We start from the raw sequence: 15,367 nt of genomic DNA, 5'->3' as shown, positions 1-15,367 counted from the left end.
GTTATCACAAACTAAATATCCATGCCATGCCACACAGCAAAAATCTATGAACTATTATGCGACAAGGCAGTGCACTTTTTCCTCGGTTTTTGATGGTTTAGATGAAATTAGGCCACTGCAGAAAGGACATGTATACTACTGACTGTTCAAGAGCAGCAACGATAAGTGTGGGAGTTGCACTTTCCTGAAATTCATCTCTTCAATTGTATGTTCTTGAAATTCATTCCTTCCTTGTGAGGTACTCTAAATTAGGTCATTAGTTTTGCCATCGACAAGAAGAATACTGTTTTCAAGTTTGTTAGCGCTTGTTCAACATCAATATCTGCAAGTAGTGATAAAGAACCAGCAACCAAGTAGCAGTGCTACTAGAATAGATGTAAGACTTTGAATTGAAGAAGTCACAAGGAAAAAAAAATATTTTTATTGACAGAGAAAAAAACTGTCCAAAGCAAAGAAATCCCACACCAGTGGTGTTGAGTACCCCCTTCTGCTACGATGCATGATGAAATGAGCGGCAATATGTGAAACTCTCTTCAAATACTTTTAAGTTTGAGGCTCTGAAAAGAATTTCATGAATGGTTCTGCAGTTTGATCAGGGTGTAGATTGAGCAGTGTGGAGATTAACAGAAAGAATACATGTCCAAAATCATCTACAAGTTTTGAAGAAGAAAAAAGTGCTTATGTGTACGATGGATGGTAGATAAGATATACAGAACTATGAAGTGCCTATTATTTCATTTGTTTTGACTTTCTAGAATTGCAAACTCCTAATTAAGACATAATTAAAATAAATATTAGATAATTAAGTATGAAAAGCATTTATAAAAATAGTGGCATTACTGATGATTTGTCCTTTCAATACACGTAATGAGTTGTACTACTGATTCAATGTAGTTATGTCTTAAAGGTCATGTACTTTTGCCAGTGTTGTCATTAAGAAGCACAGTCTTCTGTTGCCGATGCCAGATACTGCATGTAAAAAGTAGCTTTTCATCAACATAGATATATTTACTGTGTTGTGACGTTGAAGATTTCTATATACCCAATGTTATATGCATTTTGCAATAAAATGTACCATATGCTGTATGATATAACCAATAATGACCCAATTCAGAGAATTCACAGAGTGTTTTCAAAGAGTCTGTCATGAAATGTACAGTCAGAAAGAATGAGACAATGATAAAAAGACGTAATTAAAATAAATAGTAGATAATTAAGTACTAAAAGCATGTAATTGTGCACTGGACAATCAGGGATATGTCAAATCTGACGTCACAAACCAGTTTAGAGAATGCTTTTGAAAACATTTCATTGTCATTCTGACCTTCAAATAAAAAATAAACTTTAGCAAAAGCCATTTAATCATAGGATGATAAAGTTGAACAATCTCTTTTTGAATACAGTACAATCTGGTGTAATGAAAGTCAGTATAGTTAACTCCTTAAAACCCTTTTCCTGCCAAGTGCCCTTGTCCGTTATCCTGCCAAGTCAGTAGAAAACGGCCCAATAATATGTGCCCGCAAAAGATTGGCTCTCCTGCACGTTATCCTGCCAGGCATTTTGGCAGAAACCGCCCATTTTCAGGGTAGTTTTAGCCCTACTTATACGTGTTAGACGTCAATAATTTCTACATGACCATAGACAGGGAAGGTGCTCAAGGGTTACTGCAGAAAAAAATTGAGGTCACGGGCTTTGTTTGCCCCAGGGGTGTGTCATTTTATTGCCGTTTCATGCTTATTTTTTCAGAAATAAACTCCTTCAGTATTGCTCAAGTCCGCTAGGCACAAACATTGCCTTGCTCGTCTGTTAGTCAGAGACCCTGGGGTCGTGCTAGGGGTGCAGCAGCACCGGCAAACCTGTCCTGTTTCCCCAGGGTAGGGTCAATCGAATACGTACCTTCAACGACTTGGCAGTGTAGCACAAAACTACGTTTTTGCTGTAACGGTTATATTAACGACATGGCTGAGCCATTGAAGCACAGCTTCCATTATGCCGTTCATACACAGGCCATTGAAACGCCTCTGAAACGGTTCTGGGCCAATACTGACACAGAAAGTTATGTGTGGACACTCCGAAGTGGTTCTGAAGCGTTTCAGATTTGAGACGGTTTAGTCGGCCCGACCAGAGCCGTTGTAGGGATTAACTCTATCCGCAAATCGCTGTGTGGACAGACTGAGCCGCTTCAGAAGCGTTTCAAACGCCCTCACGCGACAGGTATTTGTAACATAAAACAAACAACAGCCAACATACAATATTTTCTTTCGCCATGGCTGCCGAACACAGTACTACATCTCGCGGTATACTGGTCCGACGAAGAGATAAGCTTGCTACCAAAAACCCTATCAATTCGACCAGAAAAAATAATTACGATTTGAAAAACGTCGAATTAATAGGAAATTAAAACTGCCGAAATAATTTAGTGGTCGAATTTAATTTGGAACGACGAGGATGAAATTTAAGCGAGACATGTTTGCCATGTTGAGACTGCTTCAAAGCAAGGACTGTGAAATTTTGTGAGGTCGACAAATTAGGTAACAAAAAAAACCTCAAACGCATGTTGGTGTCACATCAAAATCAAAGTGGCCGCGATTACAGACGGAACAATCTGTGACACTGCCACCGGCCGCTCGACGGACGACACGTAAGTTGACATCGTGTGCCAGCCCTTGGAAATATATTGTAACTCCTTGACAGGCAATGAGATAGTCTTATGGCGTTTAATGCATTGAAAGTTTGTAAAAATAATAAAAAATGACATCACCCATCATAAGAAACGTGGTGTTGAAGATAATAGTTTTTAAGAGAAGACTATGACGACCATATTTCTGTAAGTATTATCTAACTTTAGAAAACCAACATCTGAAGATTTACTTCAACCAACACTTTTGGATTTGTCCTACTCTTTATTATAAGATTAGTCGAATTTCTGGAAAGTAGGTGTACATTTTCGATGTCTGTGTATCGTCTAAACCGAAGTCAAATCCGAAAGAGTATAATCATTTCGCGACAGCGTAAACCTCCCTCTCTTCTCTCCGGCATTTCAATGTTTCATATTGTCGACATTTATATATCAGTCTGAAGTTTCAGGTCACTGCTCAATGCAAGTAGTTGATGTCAATTTTTCCGTATCGGGCATGGTCTCTATCGTCACTCTAATCGTTAGTGTTTTCCTGTTATATTCTATATCAAACTCAAAACACAACGGAACAACGCTGATATATATAGCATCTTTCGTATCGAAAACCGGTAAAGTTCGTACTGGTGACATGTCACGGCCTGGAGAAAGTTCATCACCATCGATCGAATGTCCGTGGCGCTTTTGCTTCCAATAGACGCATTGAAATGCACAGGGAACTTCGCGGTATGGCAATTATATGAATTTTACCTTGAAGAAAGTCTGTGACTTTAAACTGACCGTACAGCCAACAATAAAACATGGCGGAGCAATGATACTGATTTAAGAGACTTCGATTTTTTTTCATTGCGACCTCGACCGCTGGTGAGAGCGAGTCGTCTAATTTTTTCCCACTGGCTATTTGGCTTTCAATTTTCGATTGCCACCATGTGCTATTAAGTTAAAGCTGAAAACAAGACGGGCCCTTTCTGTAAATCAATAAGCCTTTTAAACATGAAAAAATCGGACATCTGAACCTCAACACGCAGCTTGACAGTTGTTCTCCGAATCAGGACAGGGATATCGGCCCCGGGACATCGGTGAGGCCGGATTTCACGCAGTAGCTATGGAAACCGACGGCTCATTCGTTGTAAGAAACCATGCGATGTACGCTCCCTTGGGCCGTGGAATTTCGCCGTATTGCCTCTACAGACTACACCGTCTATTACCTAACCATGCTATTAAACAATCACACGATAGTTCAGTAACATATATCTTCATTAATCTACCGATCATCGACCGTCGAACACTTCGAAAACAATGGTCGCGGTCACGGATTCAAGGACGTTCACAAGAAGAAACTATCAATAAGTGGCGCGCAGAATTATTTTTACTGGTTTTGAGAACTTCTAAAATAACTTGTAATCTGTATATCTTCGCACATCGAACCGATATTGTATACCTATGACCGTCGAAGTTTATGTCTTTCACTGTAGAGTTCTTTTCATCCAAAACACATATCCAGAAGAGTCCCACAGAGCGGTCAAATGAAAGGATATGTGCTCCAAACGAATGAAATTGCACGAAAGAATGAAAATCAACAGCACACCCTGGACGTGATTTAAAACAATAGCGCTTGTGGATAGGACTATTCTATTTGAGTAAAAAGTGCCGTTTTTCTCGCAATTTTAGCAACTGTAACGACCCTTTATTCTTTAATACCTTTCCATAAGTTTAGGGCTTATACACACAGTGTACACTGATGTACAGAACTTTAAAAAGTATTCTGCTGGGAACGAGCAGGGGTTTACACTCTAATGGGCGCAGTAAAACAATGGTCACGTCCATAGGTTCAAGGACGTTCATTGGGAGACACGATGGCAAATAGTGCAGTGTCGTAAAATTGCTTAGACTAGTTTTAAGAACGGTACAATATCTGGTCATCGGTGTACCGCTACCTGTGAATCGAAACGACAAGTGTATACCTATAGCTTCGAAATTTATGGAAGAGACACCACGACTGAGACCGACAGTAGCACAACAAACTATTCCCAATTGTGCGTCCGTGTTTAATATAGACATCTCTGCAGGTGATTCTGGTTTCTCAATCGAATCAAAAGTCCGACATTGACAAATTGACATAAAATAAGTCCGAAAAGTTATGTTTTATTTAACTAACTGATTCATCTCCTTTGATAAGCTCCTAAGCTACATGTAAACAGTCCGGAAAGAGTGACATCGATGTCTCCCGGGCCCCAATTTCTTCACCGTTTTGCAAAATATCTCATGACCCGGACTCATGGGCAACGTCTTTGTACGTTGGTCAAAACTAATGACAGTATAGGTCAGGATGTAACATCGGTCAAAGTAATATTGAATATGAAAGACGAAAATGCTTTCATCGATTGACAAAAATGAGAGGGAACGAGTCAGTAAATATCGAACCATAAAGGGAGATCGAGACTGCCATCCCCCATGATTAATCAACTGGAACAAAATATATATTTCGATCAACAGACTTACACAACCAGAGACAGCATTTTATTCAGCTTTAAATAAGTCACCGCCTTTCCTATAATAACACCCCGTTTGCGTTTCGATCTACTCTGCTCTGTCCCCAATCGGTATGGCCGTCCGGGTTTCGCATGCCGTACTGACTGATATGTCACGCGGAGTGGGTTGATATCATAACAGATACATGGTTATTTCTTCACATATTTTTCATCGTTTGGCATAAAATACAGCATCTCTTTTGGTGCACAAGGCAAATCAACGTTTAGAAGGAAAGTCACAGGAGGTTAGGATATTATATACAGTAGGTGAAATTAGAATGGAATATTGAAGATGAAAAGACTTATATCGGTCGACAAAAAATGCCATAAACCGAGAATTGAGATTGTGTATTATTTATTAATTTGGAACAAAAATATTCTATTGAGTCATTAAGTTTGTGTTTGAATCGTTTCAAAAATGTGTTCCTACATTCTTATCCGATTGTTTGTGTTAATAAAACTGTTTGTTTCGCCTCGGATATTTGTAGGGGAGTTTGGATTAGCGTACGGTAATGTTTTGTTTGTGTGGGGAAAGCTTATGGCGAGGCGAAACAAACATTTTTATTAACACAAACAATCGGACAAGAATGTAGGAACACATTTTAGAAACGAATAAAACACAAACTCGACACAAAAAACATTTTGGATAGTTAGGTGGGGAGCCTCTTTCACATTCTTTACAGCCAGTACGACGTCGCCCATTTCAGCCATCGTGTTACAAACAATGCTTGGCCATACACACCTTTTGAACTCGAGAGGGCGCATTAAGACGTCTTAAACATAAAAAAATGGCGCATGTGGACGCAAGCGGACTCAATCTACTAATCCTCTGTGTTTACAAATCACAAATAGTGTTGCAGAAGCGTTTCAATTTTTCCCTGTCTGAACATAGTACATGTAGTTTAGCCAGTTTGTTTGGGAGTTGGCTTACGAGTGTGGGAGTGGTGGCAGTAACTGAAATAGCTAATTAGTCATTTCCTGTCATTGTTTATGAACTGTGACATATTAACAGACCTGCTCAAACCATAGACAGTAGAGGGGAAGACTGTCTATGCTTAAACTAAGAGGGACTAGCTGTTTCTGCTATGCATGTTGCTAAAGTTGACCTCCAGTAACGAAAGTTTCAGACCTTATTTACTTTTCTCATTCTTGTTTTTCCGGTTTAAATATTTCTTGTTGTTTTTCTGGTTGTACTGTGCAGAAATTATTGTCATAACATTAACGTAGAATTTTCCTGCACTGAACAGATAGAAACAACACTTATTGTTGATCTTTGTATGTACCAATTCTGATCAAATGTGAGCAACACCGTATAATTGCGGTAATTTTTGTCAGGCCACCAAAATGAGCTATCAAAGATTTCCACCTTCATCAACATGTGTCACAAATAGTTATTCTCTACAGAAGACAGCAGGGCTATATTGGCTGTAAGGTCGCTTGTTGAATCAATTTCTTCTATTATTATTTAAAAGCTACTCTGGAATCACTAGACTGATATTTTTGAAATCTGATGCCATTTTTGGTCAAAAATTGTGAATTTTTACATAATGTTTTATCAAAAATAGGAAGACAGTGTCCTTGATACTTTTCTTTGTAATTTGGTTGTCAGTACCATTGGTACTTCAGATTTTATTTATGATTGTGAAATTTGCATATTTTAAGGTTTTTGGGCAAAAGAAACCACTTATCTGATAGCTTTCAATTTTCTTATGTCAAAATCATGTCAATGCTGATCAAAAGGGAGCATGGTGTGATTTACTCTATTAAATCAATGTGTCACAGCTCATTTAGATGATTCATGAATACCATTAGATAAAATTTGAAGCTTACTGCCTAAAAAGCACGATACCTTTAACATATAACATGAACTCAAAGGTTTTGAAACATAGTCTGTGCAAATGTCTGTGCAAACTGGAACCATAATGAGGTATCTCCCAGCTTTTCTTTTGATGTGCAGTAAACTGGAGGAAACTTTGGTTTAACTTCACAGAAAACATTAGATTATCCGTCATGATGATATAAAGAAATGAAATAAACCTTGACCATGTGAAAAATGTTTGTTTGACTGCTATTAAAATAAGACCAATCACCAGTGACAAAATTCAACCTTCTTATCATATATCTGCCATGAAGCTGTTGATTAATGACAGTGGGACTATACCATGTCAATAAAGTCTTTTGAAAAGAGATATAACAGGCATTGTGGATTTGGATATGTAGTTGCAATTGTACCAAGTAGAAACCAGGGCATTCATGTAATCATGTTTTATTGATTTTGTTCATTTCAGATGGAGTCAGTTGTACAACGTATGCAAGATGAGAAGAATGGTGTACCGGTTAGGACAGTCAAGAGCTTCATGTCAAAGGTGCCAAGTGTATTCACAGGTTAGTGTGATCTTTTAAAAAGCTTTAAAGTTTCTTGTAATTTGCCAATATCATACTTTGGATCATGCATTTTATTAAAGAAAGTCTAAATTCAAGAGATTCAGTATTGTCCACATGTCCTATATCTAGTGTAGGAAAAGGAATATACACTGTGCAAATGAATTCTAATTCTTCCACATTGTAAATAATTATCTGTCACTGGTAGGTTACGTCAGCCCAACAACTGGATCTGTCATGTCAGATGTGTTCCTTCATTGTCTGATCTGAACCAGTCTGGGGATCAATACAGTTCCTGTTGTGCATTATTTCCATATTTCTGATTAAATCTGTAGACATGATTGGCAATATCAGTTTCACCTTGCTTTCTTCATATAAAAGCTGGTGATTGAACTTTTACCATGCTGCTTGTAGGTATTAATTAGTGGAAATAAAAACATGAATGTCATCTGGACAGGATGGTATCATAGATGCATTAATGCTGGACTAGGTTTATGTACTTAAATGAAATCATGTTAACCTTGTACATGACATGTTAACCCTTCAAGAAGCATATGCCTACTTTTTTCTTTCATTATGCAAATGTGGTAATATTGATATTTGAAATTATCATGTACTAATATGTATGTGCCACTTGACCTGTTACCTACCTAGTGACAATGAATAATATTGATTTTAACAGTTGTCACCCATGAAACTCATTGGTACCAGGGATGGCTATGATGTAGGGACGTTGGGCAAATGAAGGCAGTTTGGGCCAGGTGTTATATATATTTGAGTAAATATCACAGCTCAGCTCTGTTGGCCAGAAGTGTGGCAAGTCATGTGTTAGATTGTCTTGAAATTTTGGATGCCAAGCACCAAATTTTTCTGAATCATGTCAAAGCATAGGATATTTCATGTTGACTAGTTGGAAACCCAACATACAGTAATTCACCCTTTCAAATGTTTTCAATCATCAAACTAATAAATATTGGATTAAAAATTTTATTCACACCAGATTTGGCAACGAGATTTTTGTCAGCAGAGCTCTAGGGAGACCGAATTCCATCTGTTGCAGGCTTTAGAGAATAAAAATGTGTCAATTTATGGGACAAGCAGTACACTTGTATATTGAACTTCAAAAATTGGATGAAGCTGATATAATGTGATATATATCATTTGAAACCAAAAGTGTAGTTAATAATTTCAAGCAATAAATCAAGGTTATATTGACATATATGTTGCCAGTTCTTGTTATACGACAGTGAAATATTCTGAATCTTAGTGTGAATCTGAATCCATTTTCGATAAAGCTGTTACACTGACAGATATAATTAATATGCTTGCATTTGCCTTTGTGCTCAATACTTTCAAGTCATATTTAACTGTTTTACTCGTAAAACTGAGCTTCATACATTGCCAGGTCAACAAGTTGGAAAAATTTACAATACCTACAGACATATTCAATGTTAGGAACTTCTAGATCTGTCCACCGATATCCATCTTTATCACAAACAACCACCAGACTTCATAAAACGACATGCAACCACTGATCACACACCCAACTATTTCTCAAATTCATACATATCAATACAACGTTTTCTCCACCATTTTCTAGATATCTGTTGACCAATATCATGTCACCATCATTTAAGTCAATGGTTTCCAAATTCGTTAACCAAGTGGGGACTATATCATGTACAATGACTTGTTTGTTTTAAAGTAACATTAACAAACAGAAGTATTAAATATTACTAGGATGTGTTTACCAAAATTACTGTCAGCAAATGGGATATAAACATGTATTGATAGAGTACCAGTAAACAGGAAGCAATTAATAATAAATGAAGGGTTTCATAGTGAAATCAATCCTCTTCCGTCTCATAGTCATACCTTTTACGTATTTTGTTCTGCTGTATGCCAGACAAAAACACAACTGTTTTTTTCTGTGATTACAGGTAGTTCACAATGTATGTATTAACAATCTATGTATTACAGCATCACACATTATAGTCATACAAGAATATCTAAAGATAGCTACAGATGCCCTGCCCAGCTTGTTTCATTTAACGTCAGATAGTCTCTCATTGCAAGGTTGCTCCTGCATATCATGTCACAGTCCCAGATTCTGACTGCTCAGAAGGTATCTAGTAAAGTCTTGCCAGATGTCACCTTGAACAGGTATTATCAGCTGCTTGATTAAATTACCTCAACCTGGAGGTATTTCGAGGTATCAAAAACGGAGGAGTGAGGGACAAAGTGCGGGACACGCAAACTGTAATTTATGGCACTCTGAGGGACGTCCCGCACTGTGTAAAATATTGGACTCTGAGGGAACGTCCCGCAGAGAGTTAAAAACTGGACTCTGAGGGACGGGGGCGCCCACTACGATGTGCATTGGTCCGGTACGCGCTGACGCGTTACTTTTCAGTTTGGCTTTTTCGTTTGCAATGGATCGCCAACGGCGTCGTCGACATTTTGAATCCTGCCGACAGAACGTTAAAAGAAAGATGCAGCTACGCCAGGAAATCGCTTCTAACGTTTATTTCGTTTTTAGCAAAATCATAAGAAGAAAATATAACTTTCTATGTAGCCCATTCTTCATGATGTCCTGTCTGATGTGGCCCTTGGATTGCCACCACTGTCATGGCGAGAAATGGTATAATATCACAAGCAGATCGTGCCTCGAAGCTTATCGAAATGCTTTTACCTAAATCTGTCTGGAGACGTAATTTCTCGTGTGAACAGATTATGACATAGCAACCACAGTCCTAGCCTTGCGTACAGGTCTGTGTGTTCCCAGCGTTATACGGCCTCTCACATGTAGTAGGCCGTATAACGCCGGGAACAGAGTAGAGTAGATCGAAACCCAAACGGGGTGTTATTATAGGAAAGGCAGTGACTTATTTTAAAGCTGAATAAAATGCTGTTTCTGGTTGTGTAAGTCTGTCGATCGAAATATATATTTTGTTCCCAGTTGATTAATCATGGGGGATGGCAGTCTAGATCTCCCCTTTATGGTTCGATATGACTCGTTCCTTCTCATTTTTGTCAATCGATGAAAGCATTTTCGTCTTCCATATTTCAATCTTACTTTGACCGATGTTATATCCTGACCTATAGTGTCATTAGTTTTGACCAACGTACAAAGACGTGGCCCATGCACCCGGTTGACGAGATATTTTGCAAAACTGTGAAGAAATATTTGAACACGTACGGCCATACTGTATGCATGGGGGCCCGGGAGACATCGATGTCTCTTAGGGGATGTAGCTTAGGGGATATCAAAGCAGATGAATCAGTTAGTTGAATAAAACATAACTTTTCGGACAAATTTTATGTCAATTTTGTCAATGTCGGACTTTTGATTCGATTGAGAAACCAGAATCACCTGCAGAGATGTCTGTATTAAACATGGACGCACAATTCGGAATAGTTTGTTGTGCTACGTCATACAGGATGTGCTGTTGATTTTCATTCTTTCGTGCAATTTCATTTGTTTGAAGCAATTATCTTTTCATTTGACTGCTCTGTGGGACTCTTCTGGATATGTGTTTTGGATAAAAAGAACTCTACAGAGAAAGACATAAACTTCGACGGTGATAGGTATACAATATCGGTTCGATGTGAGATTACAAGTTACATGTATTTTAGAAGTTCTCAAAACCAGTAAAAATAATTCTGCGCGCCACTTATTGATAGTGTCTTCTTGTGAACGTCTTTGAATCCGTGACCGCGACCATTGTTTTTGAAGTGTTCGACGGTCGATGATCGGTAGATTAATGAAGATATATGTTACTGAACTATCGTGTGATTGTTAGCATGGTTAGGTAATAGACGGTGTTGTAGAGGCTATACGGCGAAAGTCCACGGGCCAAGGGAGCATGAGACGTACATCGCATGCTTTCTTAAGATCTTACAACGAACGAGCCGTCGGTTTCCATAGCTACTACGTGAAATCCGGCCTCACCGATGTCCCTGTCCTGATTCGGAGAACAACTTTCAAGCTGCGTGTTGAGGTTCAGATGTCCGATTTTTTTCATATTCAAAAGGCTTATTGATTTACAGAGAACGCCCGTCTTTTCCTTAGCTTTAACTTAGCACATGATGGCAATTGAAAATTCAAAGCCAAATAGCCAGTGGGAAAAAAAATCGACGACTCGCTCTCACCAGCGGTCGCAATGAAAAAAAATCGAAGTCTCTAAGTCGGTATCATTGCTCCGCCATGTTTATTGTTGGTTGTACGGCCAGTTTAAGTCAAAGACTTTCTTCACGTTAAATTCATATAATTACCATACCGCGGAGTTCCCAGTGCTTTTCAATATGTCTATTTGGAAGCAAAAGCGTCACGGACATTCGATCGATGGTGATGAACTTTCTCCAGGCCGTGACATGTCACCAGTTACGAACTTTACCGGTTTTCGATACGAAAGATGCAATATATTATCAGCGTTGTTCACGTTGTGTTTTGAGTCTGATATCGAATATAACAGGAAAAAACTAACGATTAGAGTGACGACAGAAACCATGCCCGATACGGGAAAGTGACATCAACTTTTGCATTGAGCAGTGACTTCAGACTGATATATAAATGTAGACAATATAAAACATTGAAAAATGCCAGAGAGAGAGAGAGAGAGAGAGAGAGAGGGAGGGGGGTTTACGCTGTCGCGAACTGATTATACTCTTTCGGATATGACTTCGGTATAGACGATACACAGACATCGAAAATGTACACCTACTTTCCAGAAATTCGACAAATCTCATAATAAGAGTAGAACATATCCAAAAGTGTTGGTTGAAGTAAATCTTCAGATGTTGGTTTTCCAAAGTTAGACAACTTGGAATACTTACAGAAATTTGGTCGTCATAGTCTTCTCTTAAAAACTATTATCTTCAACACCATGTTTCTTATGATCGGTGATGTCATTTTTATTATTTTTACAAACTTTAATGCATCAAACGCCATTAGACTATCTCATCTGCCTGTCAGGGAGTTACAATATATTTCCAAGGGCTGGCACGCGATGTCAATTTACGGGTCGTCCGTCGTGCGGCGGGTGCAGTGTCACAGATCGCTCCGTCTGTAATCGCGGCCACTTTTGATGTGACACCCACGTGCGTTTGAGGGTTTTTTGGTTACCTAATTTGTCGACCTCACAAAATTTCACAGTTCATGCTTTGAAGCAGTCTCAACATGGCAAACATGTCTCGCGTAAATTTCATCCTCGTCGTTCCAATTAATTCAAGACTGCCCATAGCATACAGCCCCAACACGGGGAACACGCAACTCTCTTCACCTACACGCCTTTCGATAAATTTTCACGTAGTACATGCAGTTTCAGCGACCTGCAGCGCAATGTTTAGTAAGCCCTATCTCCATGGGCCTGATCGTGATTTTGTGCTATACCAATGCACATCGTTGGGGGCGCCCCCGTCCCTCAGAGTCCAGTTTTTAACTCTCTGCGGGACGTTCCCTCAGAGTCCAATATTTTACACAGTGCGGGACGTCCCTCAGAGTGCCATAAATTACAGTTTGCGTGTCCCGCACTATGTCCCTCACTCCTCCGTTTTTGATACCTTGAAATACCTGCAACCTGTAATGAACTTGATGTCCACTCACATAGTAATTGCTATGAGGTCACCCAGGTTTATCAGTCAAACTTGTTGGCATGAGAAAATCCAACTTTTTTAAACATATCCCTGTTATTGACATGAGAATTTCAAATTGTCCTTCAACTTGGAAAATTGTGTTACTTCTACGTTCTGCTACAGATATTGACAGAGATTTTTGACTATGATGTGGTTAAATAGTTCATTGAATGAACTGAATTTCTCATCTTAATTAATCCTGCAATTTGATAATGCCTAACATACACATAGTGGCAAGCCTAAATATATCTATAGAAGTAAGACAACAAAAGTCAAGGTTCTTCAAAGAACAGAGTTTTTCAATGGAGATGAATTTAGCCCTCAAATTTTTGCTGGCAGTTCTGTGTTCCTATGAACTCAATGTTCTTGAGAACTAGGTCAAATACAACATGGTTTTATAGGCAAGGTTTAATAAAAATGCAATTTGATGTCAGTTTTTAGCTTGTGTATTCTCACAGGTTGGCTAATGATGTACTGATCACTGTGTGTGTGTGTGTGTGTGGTGTGTGTGTGTGTGTGTGGTGTGTGTGTGTGAGAGAGAGAGAGAGAGAGAGAGAGAGAGAGAGAGAGAGAGCAAACTTGGCACAGATCTTGCTCAGAACAACATATGGGTGAAATGAAAGACATCTTTCAGTTGCATATCAAATATTTAATAAACTTCACCATAATAGGGATATACATATGGACATATGTAACCAAAGTTGATGAAATTTGTTTTGTATTGTATAGAAGATGCAAAGATGTGATAGTGTTGAAAGATGTAGCAGTTCTATTTCATCTGATCGCTTACTAAAATATTCAGTAATATTTTTATGTGAAATTGTGTCAATACCTCATTCAATGAAACTCAGTACATATACCGGTATAGTGTAAAATATCATATGAATGAACTTACGCACCTAGAGCCCTTTCATGTCAAATGATCTGTTTTTTGAATACTGTAGTTTAGACAAACTTCAAATTTTGCTATTATTTCAGAAATGGCAGCACCAATTTTATCAATTTAGGCGGTCATGTTGAATATACAACAAGACATGGATAGGCATGTTGTCAGAGAAAAAGTGTCAATGTACAAACAACTGCACACGTACTACAGGTACATACCGTACCTTTACATATAGCAAGCATTTTTCAATTGACATCTGGTTGTTACAGTGCTTTATTCAGCAACGTTGTATGATTTTGATAGCCATGTAGCAAGAAGATATCAAAGATCCCAAATCATCATTGATCTACCAATCATTTTTTTTCACCATGGCCATGTGACAAGTGATAAAGATAACATCATTTTCCACTGCAGTTTGTGTATTGGTTAATGGCAGATGTCATATGTTAGCAGGATCTGCTCATTTCTTTTGAAGCAGCTGACAGCACATCATTTTTAATTACAAGAAATTGATATTATCATGCTTGTCATTTTTGTGTTTATCTAAATAATCCTTTATAAAAGTGTAGTGGTATGTTCATTTCTTACAGCTAAAAATCTTATTCTAGTTAGGTGGCAAAGACCAGAATAGCCCCTAGGACTCTTTGTACTGTAACCTGAATTTCATGCATCAGAAATATAGGTTACAGTATATTACTCAAAAACGGCTTTATTGGTGATACTTCAAGAAACCAGCGGTAGCTGTGTCATTGACATCACTACGCAGTTGTTTTCTAGGCTAATGTCCGTAGTGAAAAATTTAAACATTGCAAATTCACAACTGGATGAACTTCATCAGTGCCATCTAATCTAATACAGGGACAAGGTATCTCAGTATTCAGTTGGTAAACTTTGTTTGTCCTTGAGTGCCTTCCTGTCCAGTTGAAACCTGGATCAAGTAACAGGAATCAAACTGCCAGGGCTTTATCCTTTTGATTAATAAATAAATTAAGCTTCATTAGCGGTAATCCAATCACTGGAAGGACTTGCCCTGCTAAGCCCCAGTGCCGCTGCTGTGAAAATAAATGAAGCCACTTCCAAATTGACATTATGACTCTGGAATAGCTATCAGCTGCTACCTACTTCCATTTGGAATGCACCTATCCTTTATGCTGTCACCTCACACAAAAGTGCAACGGACTATTTTATGTTGGCCAAATGGTCCTTCTCTGTAAGAATTCTCCTCACATCAAGATTATGTCCTGCATTCTCCCTGCATCAGTGTGAGTGCCATTTAGATTAATGCATCCCTTGGAGCTG

The 15,367-nt window shown here is 38.5% G+C and overlaps 1 protein-coding gene across 1 annotated transcript in view; it reads left to right on the top strand.

Moving 5' to 3' along the window:
* LOC139148877 (regulator of G-protein signaling 7-like) overlaps positions 1 to 15,367 on the top strand; it is a 142,273-nt gene that overhangs the window by 80,049 nt on the left and 46,857 nt on the right. The window contains 1 exon segment of the mRNA XM_070720306.1: positions 7,455 to 7,551. Within this exon segment, the coding sequence (XP_070576407.1) occupies positions 7,455 to 7,551 (97 nt within the window).

This window comes from Ptychodera flava, chromosome 14, assembly GCF_041260155.1.
Source record: "Ptychodera flava strain L36383 chromosome 14, AS_Pfla_20210202, whole genome shotgun sequence".
NCBI classification, from domain to species: domain Eukaryota; kingdom Metazoa; phylum Hemichordata; class Enteropneusta; family Ptychoderidae; genus Ptychodera; species Ptychodera flava.
This window is presented reverse-complemented; position numbering and strand designations above follow the sequence as displayed.